The sequence below is a fragment of the Carcharodon carcharias genome, chromosome 2 (assembly GCF_017639515.1).
Source record: "Carcharodon carcharias isolate sCarCar2 chromosome 2, sCarCar2.pri, whole genome shotgun sequence".
Taxonomy (NCBI): domain Eukaryota; kingdom Metazoa; phylum Chordata; class Chondrichthyes; order Lamniformes; family Lamnidae; genus Carcharodon; species Carcharodon carcharias.
This window is the reverse complement of record NC_054468.1, coordinates 140,547,798-140,571,418: the sequence shown is the minus strand read 5'-3', so window position 1 is coordinate 140,571,418 and position 23,621 is coordinate 140,547,798. Positions and strand designations below refer to the sequence as shown.

The following is a 23,621-nucleotide window of genomic DNA, read 5'->3' as shown; positions in this document are numbered from 1 at the left end:
CTTCCTCAGTACTCCACTGGATTTTGTGCTCAAGTCCTTGAGTGTGACTTGAACCAGAACCTTGTGACTTAGAGTTAACAACTGAGTTACAGTTGACTTGCATTAAACTAAGTTATTTTGTGTTTTTGGAAAAATACTGTGCATAATTTTTACTTGTCATTTTCCCACCTATGCTTTTGTAACAAGTATTTAAAATAATGTAATATTTAAACCAGCTAAAAAAGTATCTTTATTACAACATAGTTTTAGACTCTCATCAAACTTACATATCCGTAAACAGAAGCATATAAAATTTAAAGTAAAAAAAAAACATTAGTTTAATGGAGCAAGTGATGCTCAATGTGACAAACATGTTGATTGCTTCTTGAAATGCTTGTAATAGCTTGCTGGCATATTACAGCTAGATCCAATTCCAAATAATTGACCTAAATAATTTTGTAGCTGGATCAATAATTTGTGGAAATTAGTATGCATTTACCCAACAGTGTGGGAAGTTAATCTGATATCTGTTATCCACAAGAAGCATGACAAATCAAGTTCAAACAATTATCAGCATCGTCCTGATCATTGGTGAAGTAATGGAGGAATCATCAAAAGTGCCTTCAAATGCCATGTATTTTTTAATAATCTGCTCAGGGATGATTGATTTGAGTTTCACCAGAACCTCTAAACCTTGTCCCAGACTTGGTTCAGGTCTGGACTAGAGAATGGAATGTTAAAATAAGAAATAAGGGTTCCTGCCCTAGACATCAAGACAACGTTCAGCCAAGTGTGGTATCAAGAAGCCTAGCAGAATTGAGGTCAACGAGGGTTAGAGGGAAAACCCTCCTGTGCTTAGAATTATACTTGACACAGGGAAAGATGACTATGGTTGTTGTAATCTTTCAGCAATGTAACTGACTAGTGTCAATAAAACTGATGTACTATGCAGAAGTACCAAGTCTTGTGTGGGATCACTGTTGAAGAAAATAATTCTATCCACAGAAAATCCACAACTGAAATGCATATTTCCATAATACTGGAATTTGTATGTTTCAACATATTTTTCATATGCAGTGTACTGTACTAATTGATTTGTCAAGGACAGTGCCATAATTTTAGGACTTAAAAATAAACTCTCATTCAACAAGGCAACAAACCTTGGATAATAATTCAAGAATAATTGTTGCGTCACAAAGGACCTCACTGAAATGCAAGGAAGCTACAATCCCAAGGGAGAGACAGAAAATAAAATAAGCCTTTATGCGTTTTAACAAAAATAATTCTTGCTGAGATTTTCTGTGCCCCAGTTTTAAAGAAAATACTGGCACTTCTTGCGTAAAGTAAGTACTACAGTGGTTAATGATTCTTGACTGACAACCAGCAGTTGAGAACTCATATTTCACCATGGCAAATTTGGTAGAAGCTTAGTAACTTGTGGGATAGCACTAAACAAAACAACATTGTTTTAAAAAGCATTTAACTACTTTGACTCCTAATGCACTCCCCCTTGGCCAAGCTGATCTCAGTTGTACAAACAATTGTTTTTCTGGACAATATGTGCATTCCTGCCAGTAACACCCATACCCTGAGAACAGATCAGAAAATGAGCGTATAAAATACTGTATATTTTGCAAGCGTGGGTCATATGTCTGCAGCAGTGGGAGCTCATCATGTCAGTGAAGTATTGAAGTCAGCAAAGTTAGCTGCAACTTTATAATTAGGCTTGAGTGACCTCGATCTCCACAGATCAGTAGAATTGTGAGGTATAATACTGGATATATGTAATTTGTAAACTGCACATGTACAGTATAGGTATATCCCAGGAAATTGAAATATTAACTTTCAATACTTAAAATCATGCCATAATTTCCTGGAATTTTTGACTTTCAACTATTAATTTTGATAAAATCTATGGATGAAACATAAATGTCCAGAGCTTACTTCCAAAACAACAGCAAGATTAATGCACATTAGTTGTCCAGCAGCTTGCGACAGAGCTATCCCATGAGCTTCCTTTCAGGTGGGCTCAATATACTTAATTTACTCACTGGCAAAGAAAAAGTTATGACCTCTTTAGTTCTGAAATAGAGTATTGATGTGAATAAACCTATATTTGAAGTAAAAACAAAAAAAACCACGGATGCTGGAAATCCAAAACAAAAACAAAAAACAGAATTACCTGGAAAAACTCAGCAGGTCTGGCAGCATCGGCGGAGAAGAAAAGAGTTGACCTTTCGAGTCCTCATGACCCTTCGACAGAACTTGAGTTCGAGTCCAAGAAAGAGTTGAAATATAAGCTGGTTTAAGATGTGTGTGTGTGGGGGGGCAGAGAGAGAGAGAGAGAGAGGTGGAGGGGGGGGTGTGGTTGTAGGGACAAACAAGCAGTGATACAAGCAGATCATCAAAAGATGTCAACAATGGTACAAAAGAATACATAGGTGTTAAAGTTGGTGATATTATCTAAACGAATGTGCTAATTAAGAATGGATGGTAGGGCACTCAAGGTATAGCTCTAGTGGGGTTGTTTTTTTTTAAAATAATGGAAATAGGTGGGAAAAGGAAAATCTTTATAATTTATTGGAAAAAAAAAAGGAAGGGGGAAACAGGGGTTGGGGATGGGGGAGGGAGCTCACGACCTAAAGTTGTTGAATTCAATATTCAGTCCGGAAGGCTGTGAAGTCCCTAGTCGGAAGATGAGGTGTTGTTCCTCCAGTTTGCGTTGGGCTTCACTGGAACAATGCAGCAAGCCAAGGACAGACATGTGGGCAAGAGAGCAGGGTGGAGTGTTAAAATGGCAAGCGACAGGGAGGTTTGGGTCATTCTTGCGGACAGACCGCCGGTGTTCTGCAAAGCGGTCGCCCAGTTTACGTTTGGTCTCTCCAATGTAGAGGAGACCACATTGAGAGCAACGAATGCAGTAGACTAAGTTGGGGGAAATGCAAGTGAAATGCTACTTCACTTGAAAGGAGTGTTTGGGTCTTTGGACGGTGAGGAGAGAGGAAGTGAAGGGGCAGGTGTTGCATCTTTTGCGTGGGCATGGGGTGGTGCCATAGGAGGGGGTTGAGGAGTAGGGGGTGATGGAGGAGTGGACCAGTGTGTCCCAGAGGGAGCGATCCCTACGGAATGCCGATAAGGGGGGTGAAGGGAAGATGTGTTTGGTGGTGGCATCATGCTGGAGTTGGCGGAAATGGCGGAGGATAATCCTTTGAATGCGGAGGCTGGTGGGGTGATAAGTGAGGACAAGGGGGACCCTATCATGTTTCTGGGAGGGAGGAGAAGGCGTGAGGGCGGATGCGTGGGAGATGGGCCGGACACGGTTGAGGGCCCTGTCAACGACCGTGGGTGGAAAACCTCGGTTAAGGAAGAAGGAGGACATGTCAGAGGAACTGTTTTTGAAGGTAGCATCATCGGAACAGATGCGACGGAGGCGAAGGAAATGAGAGAATGGGATGGAGTCCTTACAGGAAGCGGGGTGTGAGGAGCTGTAGTCGAGATAGCTGTGGGAGTCGGTGGGTTTGTAATGGATATTGGTGGACAGTCTATCACCAGAGATTGAGACAGAGAGGTCAAGGAAGGGAAGGGAAGTGTCAGAGATGGACCACGTGAAAATGATGGAGGGGTGGAGATTGGAAGCAAAACTAATAAATTTTTCCAAGTCCCGACGAGAGTGTGAAGCGGCACCGAAGTAATCATCGATGTACCGGAGAAAGAGTTATGGAAGGGGGCCGGAGTAGGACTGGAACAAGGAATGTTCCACATACCCCATAAAGAGACAGGCATAGCTGGGGCCCATATGGGTACCCATAGCCACACCTTTTATTTGGAGGAAGTGAGAGGAGTTGAAGGAGAAATTGTTCAGTGTGAGAACCAGTTCAGCCAGACGGAGGAGAGTAGTGGTGGATGGGGATTGTTCGGGCCTCTGTTCGAGGAAGAAGCTAAGGGCCCTCAGACCATCCTGGTGGGGGATGGAGGTGTAGAGGGATTGGACGTCCATGGTGAAGAGGAAGCGGTTGGGGCCAGGGAACTGGAAATTGTTGATGTGACGTAAGGTGTCAGAGGAATCACGGATGTAGGTGGGAAGGGACTGGACAAGGGGAGAGAGAAGGGAGTCAAGATAATGAGAAATGAGTTCTGTGGGGCAGGAGCAAGCTGAGACGATCGGTCTACCGGGGCAGTTCTGTTTGTGGATTTTGGGTAGGAGATAGAAGCGGGCCGTCCGAGGTTGGGCGACTATGAGGTTGGAAGCTGTGGGAGGGAGATCCCCAGAGGAGATGAGGTCAGTGACAGTCCTGGAAACAATGGCTTAATGTTCAGTGGTGGGGTCATGGTCCAGGGAGAGGTAGGAGGAAGTGTCTGCGAGTTGACGCTCAGCCTCCACGAGGTAGAGGTCAGTGCGCCAGACAACAGCAGCACCACCCTTGTCAGCAGGTTTGATGACAATGTCAGGGTTGGACCTGAGAGAATGGAGTGCAGTAAGTTCAGAGAGAGACAGGTTAGAATGGGTGAGAGGAGCAGAGAAATTGAGACGACTAATGTCGCGACGACAGTTCTCAATGAAAAGATCAAGAGAAAGTAAGAATCCAGAGGGAGGGATCCAAGTGGAGGGAGAATATTGGAGATGGGTAAAAGGATCCGTTGAACGGGGAGAGGACTCCTGCCCAAAGAAGTGAGCCCGGAGACGAAGACGGCGGAAGAAGAGTTCAGCATCATGCCGAGCCCGAAATTCATTTGAGGTGAGGGCGTAAAGGTATGAAACTAAGTCCTTTGCTGAGCACTGAACGTTCAGCATCGGAGAGGGGAAGGTCAGGGGGTATAGTGAATACACGGTTGGGATTGGAAGAAAGGGTGGGGACGGAGGGACAGGCAGGGGTGGAGGGTCCTAGATGGGTGTTGGTGTCGATGAGTTGTTGGAGCTTGCATTCCTTAGCACTTGAGAGAGAGAGAAAAAGTTTCTTGTTGAGGCGTCGGATGAGCCGAAGGATAAAATGAAACTGGGGGCATGCGCAGCTTTGAAAAAGGGTACGTCACATTCTGAGATCCACACTCAGTGCCATGCGCCGCCATATGAACACACTCGACCTCTCCCTCCAGCAGCACCGCCGTACCCTTTTTCAAAGCTGCGCGTGCCCCCAGTTTCATTTTATCCTTCGGCTCATCTGACGCCTCAACAAGAAACTTTTTCTCTTTCTCTCAAGTGCTAAGGAACGCAAGCTCCAACAACTCATCGACACCAACACCCATCTAGGACCCTCCACCCCTGCCTGTCCCTCCGTCCCCACCCTTTCTTCCAATCCCAACCCCAGCCGTATATTCACTATACCCCCTGACCTTCCCCTCTCTGATGCTGAACGTTCAATGCTCAGCAAAGGACTTAGTTTCATACCCTTACGCCCTCACCTCAATGAATTTCGGGCTCGGCATGATGCTGAACTCTTCTTCCGCCGTCTTCGTCTCCAGGCTCACTTCTTTGGGCAGGAGTCCTCTCCCCGTTCAATGGATCCTTTTACCCATCTCCAATATTCTCCCTCTACCTGGACCCCTCCCTCTGGATTCTTACCTTCTCTTGATCTTTTCATTGAGAACTGTCGTCGCGACATTAGTCGTCTCAATTTCTCTGCTCCTCTCACCCATTCTAACCTGTCTCTCTCTGAACTTACTGCACTCCATTCTCTCAGGTCCAACCCTGACATTGTCATCAAACCTGCTGACAAGGGTGGTGCTGCTGTTGTCTGGCGCACTGACCTCTACCTCGCGGAGGCTGAGCGTCAACTCGCAGACACTTCCTCCTACCTCTCCCTGGACCATGACCCCACCACTGAACATCAAGCCATTGTTTCCAGGACTGTCACTGACCTCATCTCCTCTGGGGATCTCCCTTCCACAGCTTCCAACCTCATAGTCGCCCAACCTCGGACGGCCTGCTTCTATCTCCTACCCAAAATCCACAAACAGAACTGCCCCGGTAGACTGATCGTCTCAGCTTGCTCCTGCCCCACAGAACTCATTTCTCATTATCTTGACTCCCTTCTCTCTCCCCTTGTCCAGTCCCTTCCCACCTACATCCGTGATTCCTCTGACACCTTACGTCACATCAACAATTTCCAGTTCCCTGACCCCATCCGCTTCCCCTTCACCATGGACTTCCAATCCCTCTACACCTCCATCCCCCACCAGGATGGTCTGAGGGCCCTTAGCTTCTTCCTCGAACAGAGGCCCGAACAATCCCCATCCACCACTACTCTCCTACGTCTGGCTGAACTTGTTCTCACACTGAACAATTTCTCCTTCAACTCCTCTCACTTCCTCCAAATAAAAGGTGTGGCTATGGGTACCCGCATGGGCCCCAGCTATGCCTGTCTCTTTATGGGGTATGTGGAACATTCCTTGTTCCAGTCCTACTCCGGCCCCCTTCCATAACTCTTTCTCCGGTATATCGATGATTACTTCGGTGCAGCTTCATGCTCTCGTCGGGACTTGGAAAAATTTATTAATTTTGCTTCCAATCTCCACCCCTCCATCATTTTCACGTGGTCCATCTCTGACACTTCCCTTCCCTTCCTTGACCTCTCTGTCTCAATCTCTGGTGATAGACTGTCCACCAATATCCATTATAAACCCACCGACTCCCACAGCTATCTCGACTACAGCTCCTCACACCCCGCTTCCTGTAAGGACTCCATCCCATTCTCTCAGTTCCGTCGCATCTGTTCCGATGATGCTACCTTCAAAAACAGTTCCTCTGACATGTCCTCCTTCTTCCTTAACCGAGGTTTTCCACCCACGGTCGTTGACAGGGCCCTCAACCGTGTCCGGCCCATCTCCCACGCATCCGCCCTCACGCCTTCTCCTCCCTCCCAGAAACATGATAGGGTCCCCCTTGTCCTCACTTATCACCCCACCAGCCTCCGCATTCAAAGGATCATCCTCCGCCAACTCCAGCATGATGCCACCACCAAACACATCTTCCCTTCACCCCCCCATCGGCATTCCGTAGGGATCGCTCCCTCCGGGACACCCTGGTCCACTCCTCCATCACCCTCTACTCCTCAACCCCCTCCTATGGCACCACCCCATGCCCATGCAAAAGATGCAACACCTGCCCCTTCACTTCCTCTCTCCTCACCGTCCATGGACCCAAACACTCCTTTCAATTGAAGCAGCATTTCACTTGCATTTCCCCCAACTTAGTTTACTGCATTCGTTGCTCCCAATGTGGTCTCCTCTACATTGGAGAGACCAAACGTAAACTGGGCGACCGCTTTGCAGAACACCTGTGGTCTGTCCGCAAGAATGACCCAAACCTCCCTGTTGCTTGCCATTTTAACACTCCACCCTGCTCTCTTGCCCACATGTCTGTCCTTGGCTTGCTGCATTGTTCCAGTGAAGCCCAACGCAAACTGGAGGAACAACACCTCATCTTCCGACTAGGCACTTTACAGCCTTCCGTACTGAATATTGAATTCAACAACTTTAGGTCGTGAGCTCCCTCCCCCATCCCCACCCCCTTTCTGTTTCCCCCTTTTTTTTTCCAATAAATTATAAAGATTTTCCTTTTCCCACCTATTTCCATTATTTAAAAAAAACACCCCCACTAGAGCTATACCTTGAATGCCCTACCATCCATTCTTAATTAGCACATTCGTTTAGATAATATCACCAACTTTAACACTTATGTGTTCTTTTGTACCATTGTTGTTGACATCTTTTGATGATCTGCTTCTATCACTGCTTGTTTGTCCCTACAACCACACCCCCCCCTCCACCTCTCTCTCTCTCTCTCTCTCTCTCTCTCTCTCTCTCCGCCCCCCACACACACACCTTAAACCAGCTTATATTTCAACTCAAAAACAGAATTACCTGGAAAAACTCAGCAGGTCTGGCAGCATCGGCGGAGAAGAAAAGTGTTGACGTTTCGAGTCCTCATGACCCTTCGACAGAACTTGTGTTCGAGTCCAAGAAAGAGTTGAAATATAAGCTGGTTTAAGGTGTGTGTGTGGGGGGCGGAGAGATAGAGAGACAGAGAGGTGGAGGGGTGGTGGTGTGGTTGTAGGGACAAACAAGCAGTGATAGAAGCAGATCATCAAAAGATGTCAACAACAATGGTACAAAAGAATACATAGGTGTTAAAGTTGGTGATATTATCTAAACGAATGTGATAATTAAGAATGGATGGTAGGGCACTCAAGGTATAGCTCTAGTGGGGGGTTTTTTTTATTATATAATGGAAATAGGTGGGAAAAGGAAAATCTTTATAATTTATTGGAAAAAAAAAGGGAAGGGGGAAACAGAAAGGGGGTGGGGATGGGGGAGGGAGCTCACGACCTAAAGTTGTTGAATTCAATATTCAGTCCGGAAGGCTGTAAAGTGCCTAGTCGGAAGATGAGGTGTTGTTCCTCCAGTTTGCGTTGGGCTTCACTGGAACAATGCAGCAAGCCAAGGACAGACATGTGGGCAAGAGAGCAGGGTGGAGTGTTAAAATGGCAAGCGACAGGGAGGTTTGGGTCATTCTTGCGGACAGACCGCCGGTGTTCTGCAAAGCGGTCGCCCAGTTTACGTTTGGTCTCTCCAATGTAGAGGAGACCACATTGAGAGCAACGAATGCAGTAGACTAAGTTGGGGGAAATGCAAGTGAAATGCTACTTCACTTGAACGGAGTGTTTGGGTCCTTGGACGGTGAGGAGAGAGGAAGTGAAGGGGCAGGTGTTGCGTCTTTTGCGTGGGCATGGGGTGGTGCCATAGGAGGGGGTTGAGGAGTAGGGGGTGATGGAGGAGTGGACCAGGGTGTCCCGGAGGGAGCGATCCCTACGGAATGCCGATAAGGGGGGTGAAGGGAAGATGTGTTTGGTGGTGGCATCATGCTGGAGTTGGCGGAAATGGCGGAGGATGATCCTTTGAATGCGGAGGCTGGTGGGGTGATAAGTGAGGACAAGGGGGACCCTATCATGTTTCTGGGAGGGAGGAGAAGGCGTGAGGGCGGAAGCGCGGGAGATGGGCCGGACACGGTTGAGGGCCCTGTCAACGACCGTGGGTGGAAAACCTCGGTTAAGGAAGAAGGAGGACATGTCAGAGGAACTGTTTTTGAATGTAGCATCATCGGAACAGATGCGTTATATATATATATATATATATATATATATTTCAACTCTTTCTTGGACTCGAACTCAAGTTCTGTCGAAGGGTCATGAGGACTCGAAACGTCAACTTTTTTCTTCTCCGCCGATGCTGCCAGGCAATTCTGTTTTTGTTTTTGTTCTATATTTGAAGTAACTGGGTTAAATAATGAACCAATAATTGTGATATGTTGGGTTGTAGTTTATTGCCCAGAGTGGCAAGCCTGACAGAAAAATATGGCCCAGTGCTGTTGCTGTTTGCAGTATGTGATGGCTCATGCCTAAAGCAGCTTATTTGGGATTTCTACTTTTATCATCAATCACAGGCAGGGTTATCAATGCCTTTCGATCTGATGGGATTTAGAGAAGTCCAGTAAAAATGCCCAGTGCCTTCTCTTTAAATTTATAGCCATTTCATTGGGTTGCATTTTACTTACATCACTTGCTCTCAATTTTATAGGTAACATCAGCCATGACAATGAATTCCACTTTTAAAATCTGTCCACAGCATTAAGGAAGTGGCTTATTAGGTGAATCTGATTTAACCCAACAGCCAAGAACCTGGAGTCTGTTTGTCTTTGTGCAACCGCAGCTCTGTTCAGTTTCTCCACTAATGAATACATTACATGGCCCAGGTCAATTTTAAGCCAATGCAGTACTCTAATGGACAAAATATTTAATTGAGGCTCCCATTGGAACATTGCCAGAGACCCAGATTTTAATTGGCCAATTTGGTCATTCATGTGCAGGCAGATACATCCATTCTCCTAGGGAAGCTTGATGTTATTATCAAGTTATTTACTTTGTACTTTCTTACCCTTTTTTCTTGACTTAATTGCATTGATTTGCATTGCTACATTTCACTTGTTTGCAGAGTAACAGAGACCTGTGCTTACTGAGAAACAATCTAAACAATACAAGATTAATTTGCAGTGAATTCCAGTCTGTTCAATTGAGATGGTAAAGTTAGAATATAGTTAAATGTTAGTGTTTCCTTTTACCTGCGTACTTTTTGAGGTGAACTGTTTCAGAAAAGAATATTTGATACTCTTCCTGTTGTTGCAGAGATGTCCATTGGCAGCACAGCTCCTGAGTCACTATTGTGCTAGGTTTTTTGTGACATCTTCCAATAAGCTCTATGATTTTTTTTTTTTGCAAATTCATCACCAAAGCATCATAGAGAGCTCAGTGGTCTAACTTGTGGTGATTGTTGCCTATAGTGTCATTGTAGAAAATGTCAGTAGTGGTAACTTCTACCAGACAAGGATGGTCATTTAAGTGGTACCTGTATTTGTAATGTTTGAATAGCTGAAGAAAGGCTTTTCTTTGTTCTGGTTGCATATTATAAAAAGGATATAGAGTCACTGGAAAGGGTGCAGAGAAGATTTGTAAGGATGATACCAGAAATGAATGGCTATATATATCTGGAAAGGCTGAGCCTCTTTTCAGAGGTCTTAAAAATTATGAACAGTTTTGATAAAGTGAATAAAGAGAATGTTTCCACTTGTGAGAAGAGCACAGCTAAACCCATCAATGTAAGGTAGTCAGCAAGAAATCCAATAAAGAATTCAGATTAAACTTCTTTACCCAAAGTGTGGTCAGAGTGTCGCACTGGCTACCACAGGAAGTTGAAGCGAATAGTATGGATGCATTTAAAGGAAAGCTTGATGAGTGTATGAGGGAGAAGGGAATAGAGGGTTACAATAGTAGATTTAGATGAAAAATGGGAGAAGACTTGAGTGGAGCAATAATGAAGCATGGACTAGTTGGACCAAATGGCCCATTTCTTTGGCGTATATCTTATGTAATATAACAAGTTCCATGACTTCAGAGAATCCTAAAACACTTCAGTCAGTGAAGTACATTTCAAGTGCAGTCACCGTTGTAATGTTTATAAATGTGGCAGCCAGTTTTCACACAGCAAAGTCCCACAACCAGCATTGTAAAAGTGACCAGGTAATTTGTTAACCACATTGCACGCAGAGTACTCTTAAGGGAATAAGAAGTACATTGAATTATGCATGAATTTAGCAAACTTGTGTTTGTGAATAAGCTTTTTTATGTTCTTTGTTTCTGAGGATCTTGGCCTCCTGCACCTCTGCCATTGATTTTGTTTTTGTTGCAGCAGCAAATCGTGCTGGACACTGAGGCTCAACGAAGAAGTATCTGGTTTGCATCCCCCAGCTTTGGAAAATGAAGGGTCTAATATAAGTGCAAACTCTTTACATTGAATTTACAGCATAGAAACAGGCCATTTTGCCCAATAGGTCTCTGCCAGTGTTTATGCTCTATAAGCACCACTTCCACCAGAACTTCATCTCACTCTATTGATATAGCCTTCTATTTGTTTCTCCTTCATGTACTTACCCAGCTCCGCCTTAAGTGAGCAAGTATTTTGAATCTGTCTTGACAGTAAAAGATTATAAAACAAATCCCCAGAATAATGGAAAAGCAGGGGGCGAAAGAGAGAGAGGAACTTAAAATAATCATGATCACTAGAGAACAAGTACTAGGAAGGGGGTGGAAATTTATATGGGTTTGGTGGGAATGTGGAGCTACGGTCACAATCAGATCAGCCATGATCTTATTAAATGGCAGAGCAGACTCAAGGGACCGAATAGCCTACTTTAGCTCCTAATCCATATGTTGTTCATATGACTTTCACTAAAGGCTGACAAGTCCCTTAGACCTGGTCTGCATCCTAGAGTCTTAAAAAAAAGTGGCTGCAGAGATAGTGGACACATTAGTTGTAATCTTCCAATATTCCCTAGATTCTGAAAAGATCTCAGTGGATTGGAAAGCTGCAAATATAACCATTATTCAAGAAAGGAGAAAGTCAGAAAGCAGGAAACTATTAAACCAATAGTCTGTCATTGGGAAAATGCTAGAATCCATTATTAAGAAGGTATTGGCAGGACATTTAGAAAATCATGGTACAATCGGGTAGAATCTATGTAGTTTTCTGAAAGGGAAATAGTGTTTGACAAGTTAGAGTTTTTTGAGGATGTAACAAGCAGAGTGAATAAAGGGGAACCAGTGAATTTAGTGTATCTGAACTTCAAAAGACATTTCATAAGATGCCACATAAAAAGTTACTGCAGAAGATAGGAGCTTGGTGTTAGCCGTTATATAATAGTATGGATAGGGCTTGGCTAACTAACAAGAAACAGTTGGGATAAATTTTCATATTGGCAAACTGTTACTAATAGAGTGCCAAAGGGATCAGTGCTGGGAACTCAACTACTAACAATCTCTATTAATGACTTGGATGAAGAGCTGACTATATTGTAACCAGGTTTACTGATCATATAAAGATAGGTAAGAAAGCAAGTTGTGAGCAGGATACAGAGTCTGCAAAAGGATATAGATAGGTTAAGCAAGTGAGCAAAAATTTGACATGAAATATAGTGTCGGAAAATGGGAGGTTGTCCACTTTGGCAGGAAGACCAAAAAAACAGAATATTGTTTACATGGAGAGAGACTGCAGAGTGCTTCAGTACAGAGGGATCTTGGTATCCTTGGACATGAATTTCAAAAGTTACCATTCAGGTACAGCAAGTAATCAGGAAGGCAAATGGATTGTTGGCCTTTATTACAAGGGGGGCAGAGTATAAAAGTTGGAAAATCTTGTTAGAGCTATATGGGACATTTGGTATGACCACATCTAGAACACTGTATGTGATTTTGGATTCCTTATTTAAAGGAGGATATATATGCATTGGAAGGATTTCCGAAAAGATTTGCTAGGCTGATCCTGGGATGAAGAGCTTATCTTATGAGGCTTATGAGGAAAGGTTGAGCAGGTTGGGCTTATATGCATTGAAGTTTAGAAAAATGAGATGTGATCTTATTGAAAACATACATAATTCTGAGGGGGCTGACAGGATGTTAACTGTCCTGGGGGAAATCTAGGATTGGGGGGGTCACAGCTTAAAAATAACGGATTTTCCATCTAAGATAGAGGTGAGGAGAAATTTATTTTGAGTCTTTAGAATTCTCTTCCAGGGAGCACTGGAGGCTGGGTCTTTATATATTTAAGGCTGAGTTGGGCAGATTTTTGATTGACAAGCCTTATGGGGTGGGGTGGGGGCGGGCAAGCATGAAAGTGGAGTTAAGGCCACAATCAGATCAGCCATTATCTTATTTAAAGACAGAGCAACTTCGGTGGGCATTTATGTTCCCTAGTTTCCTCCATAAGTGGAAACATCTAAGTTAGTTTGAGGAGTTTTTATTCTGTATGCATTTTTTTTTAAATTCCTATTTTATCTTAGAGCATGGTGAAAGAGGAGGAAATTCATACATTAGAAGGGTTTTAAAATTGATAAGGAGGTGGTATTGGATAGGCTGTCTGTACATAAAGTTGACAAGTCACCAGGATCGGGTAAGATGCATCCAAGGATACTGAGGGAAGTGACAGTGGAAATTGCAGAGGCACTGGCCACAATTTTTCAGTTGTCTTAGACTCTGGGTGATGCCAGAGGACTGGAGAATTGCAAACATTACATTCTTGTTCAAAAAAGCCTAGCAACTACAGGTCAGTCAATTTAACCTTAATGGTGGGGAAACTTCTAGAAACAATAATTTGGGACAAAATTAGTGGTCATGTGGACAAATGCAGGTTAATAAAGGAAAGCCAGCATGGATTTCTTAAGGGAAAATCATGTTTCACTAACTTGCAGGAGTTTTTTGAAGAGGCAACCGAGAGGATTGATGAGGGTGATGCTGTTGATGTGGTATACATGGACTTCCAAAAGGCATTTGATATAGTGCCATACAACAGACTTGTGAACAGTGTTAGAGCTCTGTTTTTTAGGTTGCAAGAAGGTTTGGAGTAGAGTTCCCCAGGGGTTATTGAGGACCTTTACTTTTCCTGATGTATAATAATGATCTAGATGATTTAGACCTTTTGTGTACAGGGCACAGTTTCAAAATTTGTGCATGATATGAAACTTAGAAGCATTGTAACCTGTGAGAAGGAGAGTGTAGACCTTCAAAATGACTTGGACAAGTTGGTGGAATGGGCGGACATGTGGCAGATGAAGTTCAATGCAGAGAAATGTGAAGTGATTCATTTTGGTAGGAAGAACATGGAGAGACAATATAAAATAAAGGGTACCACTCTAATGGGTGCAGAGGGACATAGGTGTATACGTGCATAAGTCATTGAAGGTGGCAGGATAGGTTGAGAGAACACAGTTAATAAAGCATGCAGTATCCTAGATTTTATTAATAGGGGTATGGTGTACAAGAGCTAGAGGTCATGTTAAACTTGTATAAGTTGCTGGTTCAGCCTCACCTGGGGTATTGCGTCCAGTTCCGGGCGTCACACTTTATGACGACATTGGAGAAAATGCAGAAAAGATTTATAAGAATGGTTCTGAATATGAGGAACTTCAGTTATGAAGATAGATTGGAGAAGCTGGGACAAAAACAGAAAATGCTGGAAAAACTCAGCAGGTTTGATGGTATCTGTGGAGAGAGAAAATCAAAGTTAACGTTTCGAGTCCGTATGACCGTTCTTCAGAGCTCTGAAGAAGGGTCATTCGGATTCGAAACATTAACTTTGTTTTTTTTTCTCACTCCACAAATGCTGTCAGACCTGCTGAGTTTTTCCAGCATTTTCTGTTTTTGCTTCAGATTTCTAGCATCCGCAGTATTTTTCTTTTATCTTGAAGAAGTTGGGAGTGCTTTCCTTGGTGAAGAGGAGAAGGATGAGAGGAGATCTGCTGGAAATATTCAAAATCATGAGAGATCTGGACAGAGCAAATAGGGAGAAACTGTTCCCACTCATGGAAAGATTGAGAACCAGAGGGCACAGATTTAAAATAAGTGGCAAAAGAAGCAAAAGCAACATGGCAAACCTTTTCACACAGTGAGTAGTTGGGGTCTGGAATGCAATGCCTGAGAGCGTGGTGGAGGCTGATTTAATCGAGGCATTGAAAAAGAATAGGATGGTTATTTTAAAAAGAACAATGTGCAGGGTTACGGCAAGAAGGCAGGAGAATGGCACTAAGTGAAATGCTCATTCGGAGACCTGGTGCAGACACGATGGGCCGAACGGCCTCCTCCTGCATTTTAACAATTGTATGATTATATTTGTGTCTCAAGATGACTGCATTCAAGTCATTTCACATTCAATCTGAGTTGCAGGGAATCAATAAACCAATGCTGGTAGCTAATCTTGGCTGAGGAATGCAGGCACTCCATTTAGTCTGTATCTCAGATTTAGGTAAAAGAAAGAAACAGCTTGGATATATAAGATGTTCTTCACAACTCCAGGGTGTACCAATCTGCTCCACAGCCAACAAAGGACTTCTGAAATGCAGTCACTGCTGCAATGCAAGAGACATTGGTAACCAACCTGCACACAGCAAGATCCCAGAAGCTGCAACGCAACAATAAATAGACGACCTGTTTCATGTTGCTGGTCAATGAATTTATAGTGTGATAATCTCTTGCCAATGAATTCTGCTTTCAACTCCTGCCATGAAATATTGGAACAAATCTGCTGCCTAAAGAGCACCCAAGGAATCATGCAAGGCAATCATTCTTAACGCCAAATATTCCTTGTGTTGATTCAAAACCTAAATCACACCATCTGTTTGATCGCTGGCAGCAGGAAAAAATAATAGCTGTGTTGCATTTACACATGATTTTTCATGAGCCTTACAATCCAAGTGTCTTTTCCAAGTAATGGAGCAACTCCTTAAAAGCAACCCCACTAACCCAATGCTTGTCATTCCTGTTTGGTGCAAGTAACGGCCCATGGAAATATCATCCAGGAGGTGATTTGAAGTTCCAATCACCTGTTGTTCTTTTTCATTACTCCAGTGCTGTACTGAAGAGTGTTGCATTGTTAGAGGTGTCATCCATTGGATGAGATGTCAAACAGAGGCTCCTCTTGCCTTCCTTTCCAGACACAAAAGACCTGATGGCTTTATCCCACATAGAGCAGGGAAGCCTTCCTCATGCCTTGGCCAAAATCCATCCCTCAGCCAACTCTTAAGAGTTTGACTACTTAATCTCCACAGCCTTTTTTACTTTTGCAACATTTTCTTTAATATTTTTTGTAGTTTACACTTGGTTTTTGACTTTTGCATAATCTCTTGTGGCTTTCAGAATAGGCCTTATTGTTTTCATGTTTCTCAGTTGATGCCTGTTTGAGCTGATATTACTGTCCCAAAGTAAAATCATCCCTGGCTGTTGTTTCTGTCTCACTTATTGCCAAGACACTAGCAAAGCTTCAATGGAATCCCAGATTTCCCCCTGCTGAATGCATTGTTAAATGCCCATGCTCAGACCTGGGAGGAGGGTCCTAGAGAAAATGTTACTATATTCAATTGCACATTTCTATGCTACAGTAGAAATACCTCTTCTGATATCAACATAATTCCCAGTGGGACACTGCACCTGAAATTAATGCATTTAAAGCCAATTTACAAAATCTCCTTCAATAATTGTTGTCTGTGTCCTCGAGGACAAACGGGCTATCTGAGCAGGTCACTACCTAAAATCTTGCTGCCTTTTTGTTGTGACCCTATAGTTTTCCAAAAATATGCCTAACACCTTCAATGAAGAACTATAAGGAGTCATTCCTCACTCGCACTTTAGGAATGCTGTTCCAAAGGTTGATCATCCTTGAAGAACATATCCAACCTAATTTTTTGCCTTCCCAATTGAAATGATTATACACTAGTTCTAGTCAACCAGAGCACCTCAAACAATCTTATCTACATGTATGCTATTGATACCTTTTAATAATTTCATTGACCTGAATCAGATCTCGTAAGCCTATGTCTCTCCAACTAATCTTACCCTAAATGAACAAAAACGCCCTAGTGCATTTAGGCCCTGGATTATTCTCCATTCTTTTCTGTATCTTCTCTTGAGCCATTAGATTTTGAGATAAATGGTACTCCAGATGGCATCTTACCAAAACTTTTTATAAACCTATGCTTATGGACATACTTTTATACTAAGCAGTCCATGCAGTGGAGCTCAGGGCCTTGTTTGTCTTGGCCACAGCACCTAAACCTTTAAGGAGCAATCAGTGACCATTTCTGAGCACCTCCTTTCCTGTCACTTTTAATCTACACCCACACATGTTACAGACATGTTGATCTGCACATCAGGTTAGCTTGAAGAACATGTGCCTGTTTTACATCCACTTCTTTCTGCCTTCTAAGATCCTGACTTTTTGCACATTTTTTTGCTCCGTGTGAATTTAATAGTCGTACTCTGTTCCTTATTCTAGTTCATTAAAAGTAGGGCCCAACACCGACCCTGGATACCCGACTAGTGAGTTACATTTTCAGAATAGGCACCGTGTTCCTGCCAAGAAACGTCTTTTGCGGTATATTAATTTTGGGAAGAGAAACTTCCACTGCTTTGTCTCCTGATTGATTGGAAAGCTTTGACTTCTATTGGCCAATAATGGTGTTTAATTTCTAAGTCCTAAAGGAAAAGTTATAGATGATGATGCTAGTGCCTCTAATTCAGTTAGTATGTCTTAAAAATTGGCTCATAACTGTGGTCTTCAGGGACCTGTACTTTCACAGTAAGATAAAAGAACCCATTGGAAGTAAGGTAGATTGAATAAATTAGTATTACCTGGAAAAACTCAGCAGGTCTGGCAACATCGGCGGAGAAGAAAAGAGTTGATGTTTCAAGTCCTCATGACCCTTCGACAGAAGGGTAATGAGGACTCGAAACGTCAACTCTTTTCTTCTCCGCCGATGCTGCCAGACCTGCTGAGTTTTTCCAGGTAATTCTGTTTTTGTTTTGGATTTCCAGCATCCGCAGTTTTTTTGTTTTTATCTTATGAATAAATTAGTAGTAGTTCTGCTACTAAGCCTGACAATAGGACCTAGAGTTCTTGGAGTGCTTGTTGGTCATAAAATTTCTTCACTGTATTTATAACACAAAGACAGCAGCCAGCTTGTCTGAAACCATGTGTCACTTACTACTTTTTTGATTACTACTTTCTTCTCTGCTGCTCTTTCAACTTTGGTGGAGTTTTCACAAAAAGTCCTCAGTTTTTGAACTGGGTTTTTCAGAGAGAAAAGAAAAGCAAAAGCCATAAATAATGAGAAGTATTTTTTGGATTGGTGTGGTTTGTTTTTCTGTACTGATGGTAGATCAATTTAATTGCACTTCTGCAGGGTGAGTATAGTAGCTCAAAATATATTCCAATATCAGGAAGGATTTGAGATGATGGCTGTGGCAGCAATTATCAAGAACACCTTCAGTGTCAGAGAGGAGCATTTGAGTAGGTTAAAATGTTATGGCCACTATAGATTTAAGTTTGGGGGTTTTTTTAGCTTTTTTGCTTATAGTACATTTGTGTTAATCATGCTATGCTGCACTACTGCTTGAATTAAGCCTGTCTGGGGAATTGAACTATACAGGATATATTTTGATTACATACTTATAATTTTCTAGTGGAAATTGAATTGGAGCAGCTATCTTGCTCAGTTTGTTTTTTAAAAAGGAATTTTTACTATTTCTGTTGGAATATATTTCTGCCTTTCATATATGATGCATTATCTTCTCAGTAACCTTTCTTTGTTTACATTTCAGAAAAGGTCACCGTGCCAAAGCAGCTCACACCTAAAGATAAGACCATTGAAAATGTGACTGTATTCAGTGATAAGCAAGGAAAAAAGCTACGCTCCAATATGCGAACAACAGAAAGAGATCATAAGAAAACCGTGCAATGTGCATTTATGTTGGACCCTATCACTGGGTCTTCTGCAAAGAATTCAATTCCTAACAAGCCTTACCTCTGCCTTAGCTGTAGTAACCCTAGCCCTCCAGTCTCAGTGCCAGTGAGCAGACCCACACGCCAGACTTCCAGAACAGATTGTCCAGCTGACCGCTTGAAATTCTTTGAAACTTTGCGATTGCTTCTCAAGCTTACCTCAGTTTCTAAACGAAAGGAGAAGGAACAGAGAGGACAGGAAAATACCTCGTATGAATTGAATAGATCAAATGAACTTATCTGGCTAGAGCTGCAGGCCTGGCATGCAAGTCGTAGCATATGTGACCAAGATGTTTACCTATATACTGCGCGCCAAGCTGTCCCTGATATTATTAATGATATTTTGAACTTCAAGGTAAATTATGGAAATCTTTGTGCTTGCAAAGGAGATGGCCATGTTGATGCTGCTGGAGAGGATGAGATTTTTGAACAGAAGACCGAATGTGTTAGGACTTCAGGAACGCATGTCTTTGGTCATAACGATTATCAGGAACACCTCCACTGTCAGAGAGTAGCATTTGAACAGGTTAAGAGTATTATGGAGCTGCTAGAGTCTGTGGAAGCACTTTACCCATCATTGCAGGCCCTCCAGAAGGACTATGAGAGGTATGCTGCAAAGGACTTTCAAAGCAGGGTGCAGGCACTCTGCTTATGGCTAAATATAACTAAAGACCTGAACCAGAAATTGAATTTGATGAGAACGGTATTGGGTATCGAGAAATTGCCAAACATTGGCTGGCCGGTGTTTGAAATCCCATCTCCTCGTCCTTCTGGAGCGAGTGAGCCAAATGAGGAGGACAATAGTGAGAACTGCTCACAAACTTGCCCGTTGGAAAATGAAGAGGAGCAGTGTCATGAAGATGAGGTCACTGGGTTAGAAAACAACAAAGAACATAGTGCATGTAGGCGCAAAGAAGAAGTACATGTTCACTTTCAGCCTTTGGATGTTTTTCCAAAGAAGTTTGAAAGATCTGTATCTGAAGATGAGGCATCCTTTATGGGAAATCAGTCTGCTGATTGCCTACCTGACACTAGTTTCAACAGAAATTGTCAAACATCTATTTATAGGCCTTTTGTTGATAAAGCTCTGAAACAAATGGGACTACGGAAACTCATAATGAGACTTCACAAGTTAATGGATGGGTCCCTACAAAGGACACGTATAGCACTGGAGAAAGATGTTAGTACATTGGAGGTAAGAGCTCTTGATCTACTGTGGTAACAGTGCTGCAGCTCTAAAGGTTTTCGAAACTTTGTTTCAAGACATTGGTCGTTTCTTTTATTTGTTTTTGCCTTTCGTGTTAACCTGTCCATAAAATACCTTTTAACTGATATTGAATGTAATAAGGTTACAACCTGTCTGTGGATGCAGGACATTTAGATGATAGCTGGTATTAAAGTAAAAACAGAAACTGTTGGAAATATTAGCACATCAGGCAGCATCTGCGGAGAGCAAAGAGAGTTAACGTTTCAGGTTCGTGACATTTCAACAGCACTGGAAGAAGTTAGAGATTTAACAGGCTTTGAGCAAGTGCAGAGCCAGGGAGAGTAGTGGGAAGGGTGAGGAAAGGAGAAAGGGCAGGTCCGTGATAGGGCAGGAATGATTAAATGAGCATCTTTAATGTAGTAAAACATCCTAAGGCATTTCGCAGGAGTGTTACCAAACAGAATTTGATGCTGAGTCACATGAGTTTACCAGGACAGATGCAGAGTTAGATTTTAAGGAGTCTGTTGGAGGAGAAGAGCAAGGTGAAGAGCTTTAGTGTCAGAATTCCAGGCAGCTGAAGGAATGCCAGTGATGGAGCAGTGAAAATTAGGGATGTACAAGAAGCCAGAATTGGAAGAGCACAGAGATCTTGGAGGAATTTATGGCTAGAGGAGGTTAGAGATGGGAAAGAGCGAAGCTTTGGAGGAATTTGATCATGAGGATAATTTCAAAATTGAAGCTTTGGACCGGGAGCCACTGTAGGTCAGTGAACAAGGGTAATTACTGGGACTTAACTGTGAGTTAGGATATGGGCAGCAGAGTTTTGGGTGAGCTTGGTTTATGAAGGGTGTGAAGTGGGATGCCATCCAGACAGAAGAAAATAATATGGTGACATAGTAAAGGTAGAAGGGTCAAGCAGAAATCCTGACAGAGAGAGGAGCAGAAATTGTTAAAGGTGGGAGAATTGCTAGGGAATTATATGCCAAAACAAAAGCAAAGTATTGTGGATGCTGGAAAGCTGGTGTTAAATTAAATATATTTTAATAATTGTTCTTGGAGCAGACAGGGTTTTGATAGAGCAGATAATGTAAAACTCTCTTGTTAAGGGGGTTGATAACCAGAACACACATGTTTGAAATAATTGGCAGAAGAACTGGATGGGAATTGGGTTGGGGGAGGGGGGGAGGGGGCGGGGGTGCGGTGCGATAAGAATGAATTTTATGCAGTGTTTTGAGATCTTGAATACACTATCTAAAACGTAAGAACAATAACTGGCAGTAGGAGTAGGCTCAACAGCTCCTTTGGCCTGCTCTGCCATTCTGTAAGATCATGGCTGGTCTTCAACCTCCATTTTCCTGCAGGATCCCTTGGTTCCCCAAGTTAAAATCTGTCTCAAACTTGAATGCACTCAGTGACTGAGCATCTACAATCCTCTGGGTAGAGAATTCCAAAGGTTCACATCTATCTGACTGAAGAAATTTCTCCTTGCCTCAGTCTAAAGCCTTTTGTTGAGACTATGCTGCCTAGTTCTAGCTAGTTCTCTAGTTCCCCTAATTCTCTAGCTAAGCAGAGCAACCTCTCAGCAAAAACTCCATTAGGCTCTCTTGGAATCCTATATTTCAGTGAAATCACTTCTCATTCTTTTGAACTACGGAAGAGTATAGGCCTATTCTACTTAATCTCATAACACACTCATCCCAGGAACCAACCCAGTGAGCCTTTGTTACCCTCTAGCAAAGGCAAGTATATCCCTCCTTGGGTGCGAAGACCAAAACTGTATGCGGTACTCCAAGGTGAACTTAAAAGCCCTATAGAATTGCAGCAAGACTTCCTTCCTCTAGTACTTCAATTCCCTTATGGTAAAGGCCAACACACCATTTTCCTTATTGCTTGCTGTACCTGTATGCTAACTTCCTCTGTTTCATGTGTAAGGACATCCAAATCCCCCTGAACACCTACATTCAATATTTTCTTGCCATTTAAAAAAAAATGTTCAAGTTTTCCTGTTCTTCCAAAATGTTTAATCTTACCTTTCTCCATATTGCACTCCATCTGTAACTTTCTTGCCCGTTTGCTCCGCCTGTCTCCATCCATGTGCAGACTCTTTGGGTTGAATTTTAGTCTCAAAAAAAAGGACGTGTTGGGGGTGAATGTCTCAAATCTCTTTCTCAATCCAAACCCGCCTCCAGCCCATCTATTTGTGGCATAACTGAGACAGGAAGTTAGGTGTGCGACTAACCCGGTCCAAGGAGGTGGGTTGTAATTTTAAGCATGACAAGGCTCCAAGCTTCATTGTCATGTAAGCTTTAACTTTAACTGTTGTCAGCCAGGTTTCCTGAGTGTCAAGAAAACCAGCAGCTTCATCAAGGCAAGAACTTGTGAATTCAGGACGTGTATGCCTTCTCACCTACCTGCTGGATCCAGGTGCTTGCCTGAAAAGCATCCATGACTGGACAATCTCCCCACCCCCACCAAAGAACAAAGAACAATGAAAAGTTCAACACAGGAACAGGCCCTGCAGCCCTCCAAGCCTGCACCAATCATATTGCCTGTCATACTAAAACATTTTGCACTTCTTGGGTCCGTATCCCACTATTCCCATCTTATTCATGTATTTGTCAAGCTGCCTCTTTAACACCACTATCGTGCCTGCTTCCACCACCACCTCTGGCAGCAAATTCCAGACACTCACTACCCTCTGCGTAAAAAAACTTGCCCCGCACATCTCCTCTAAAGTTTTCTCCTAAATCTATGTTTCCTAGTAATTGACTCTGCCACCCTGGGAAAAAGCTTCTGATTGTCTACTTTGTCCATGCCACTCAAAATTTTGTAAACTTCTATCAAGTCGCCCCTCAATCTCCGTCGCTCTAATGAGAATAATCCGAGTTTCTCTAACCTCTCCTCATAGCTAATAACCTCCAGACCAGGCAGCATCCTGGTAAACCTCCTCTGCACCCTCTCCAATGCCTCCATATCCTTCTGATAATGTGGCGACCAGAATTGCATGCAGTATTCCAAGTGTGGCCTAACCAAGGTTCTATACAGCTGCAGCATGACTTCCCAGCTTTTATACTCAATACCCCTGCCGATGAAGGCAAGCATGCCATATGCCTTCCTGACTACTTTATCCACCTGCGTTGCCACTTTCAGTGACCTGTGGACCTGTACACCCAGATCCCTCTGCCTGTCCATGCACTTAAGGGTTCTACCATTTACTGTATAATTCCTACCTGTATTAGACCTTCCAAAATGCATTACTTCGCATTTGTCCGGATTAAACTCCATCTGCCATTTCTCCGCCCAAGTCTCCAACCGATCTATATCCCGTTGTATCCTTTGACAATTCTCTTCACTATCTGCAACCACTTGGGTTCTAAGTCCAGATCGGTTAACCACCAGCCTCCACTTCCTCCTACGCTTCCCTTCCCTGGGCTTGAGTACAGACTTGCATGATGCTGCAGTCGTCACAGGCTGGCTCTCCACCCAACTGGAGGCCCAGCCTGTCAATTTGGCTGGCCTCCAGCAAGGAAACTGATCAGTGATATTCTGTGTTCCACAGCTC

The 23,621-nt window shown here is 43.1% G+C and overlaps 1 protein-coding gene across 4 annotated transcripts in view; it reads left to right on the top strand.

Moving 5' to 3' along the window:
• map3k4 (mitogen-activated protein kinase kinase kinase 4) overlaps positions 1–23,621 on the top strand; it is a 230,806-nt gene that overhangs the window by 85,953 nt on the left and 121,232 nt on the right. For all 4 annotated transcript variants that reach the window (XM_041174360.1, XM_041174347.1, XM_041174340.1 and 1 more), the window contains exon 3: positions 18,672–20,047. In XM_041174360.1, the coding sequence (XP_041030294.1) occupies positions 18,672–20,047 (1,376 nt within the window). The remainder of the gene's footprint in view (positions 1–18,671; positions 20,048–23,621) is intronic.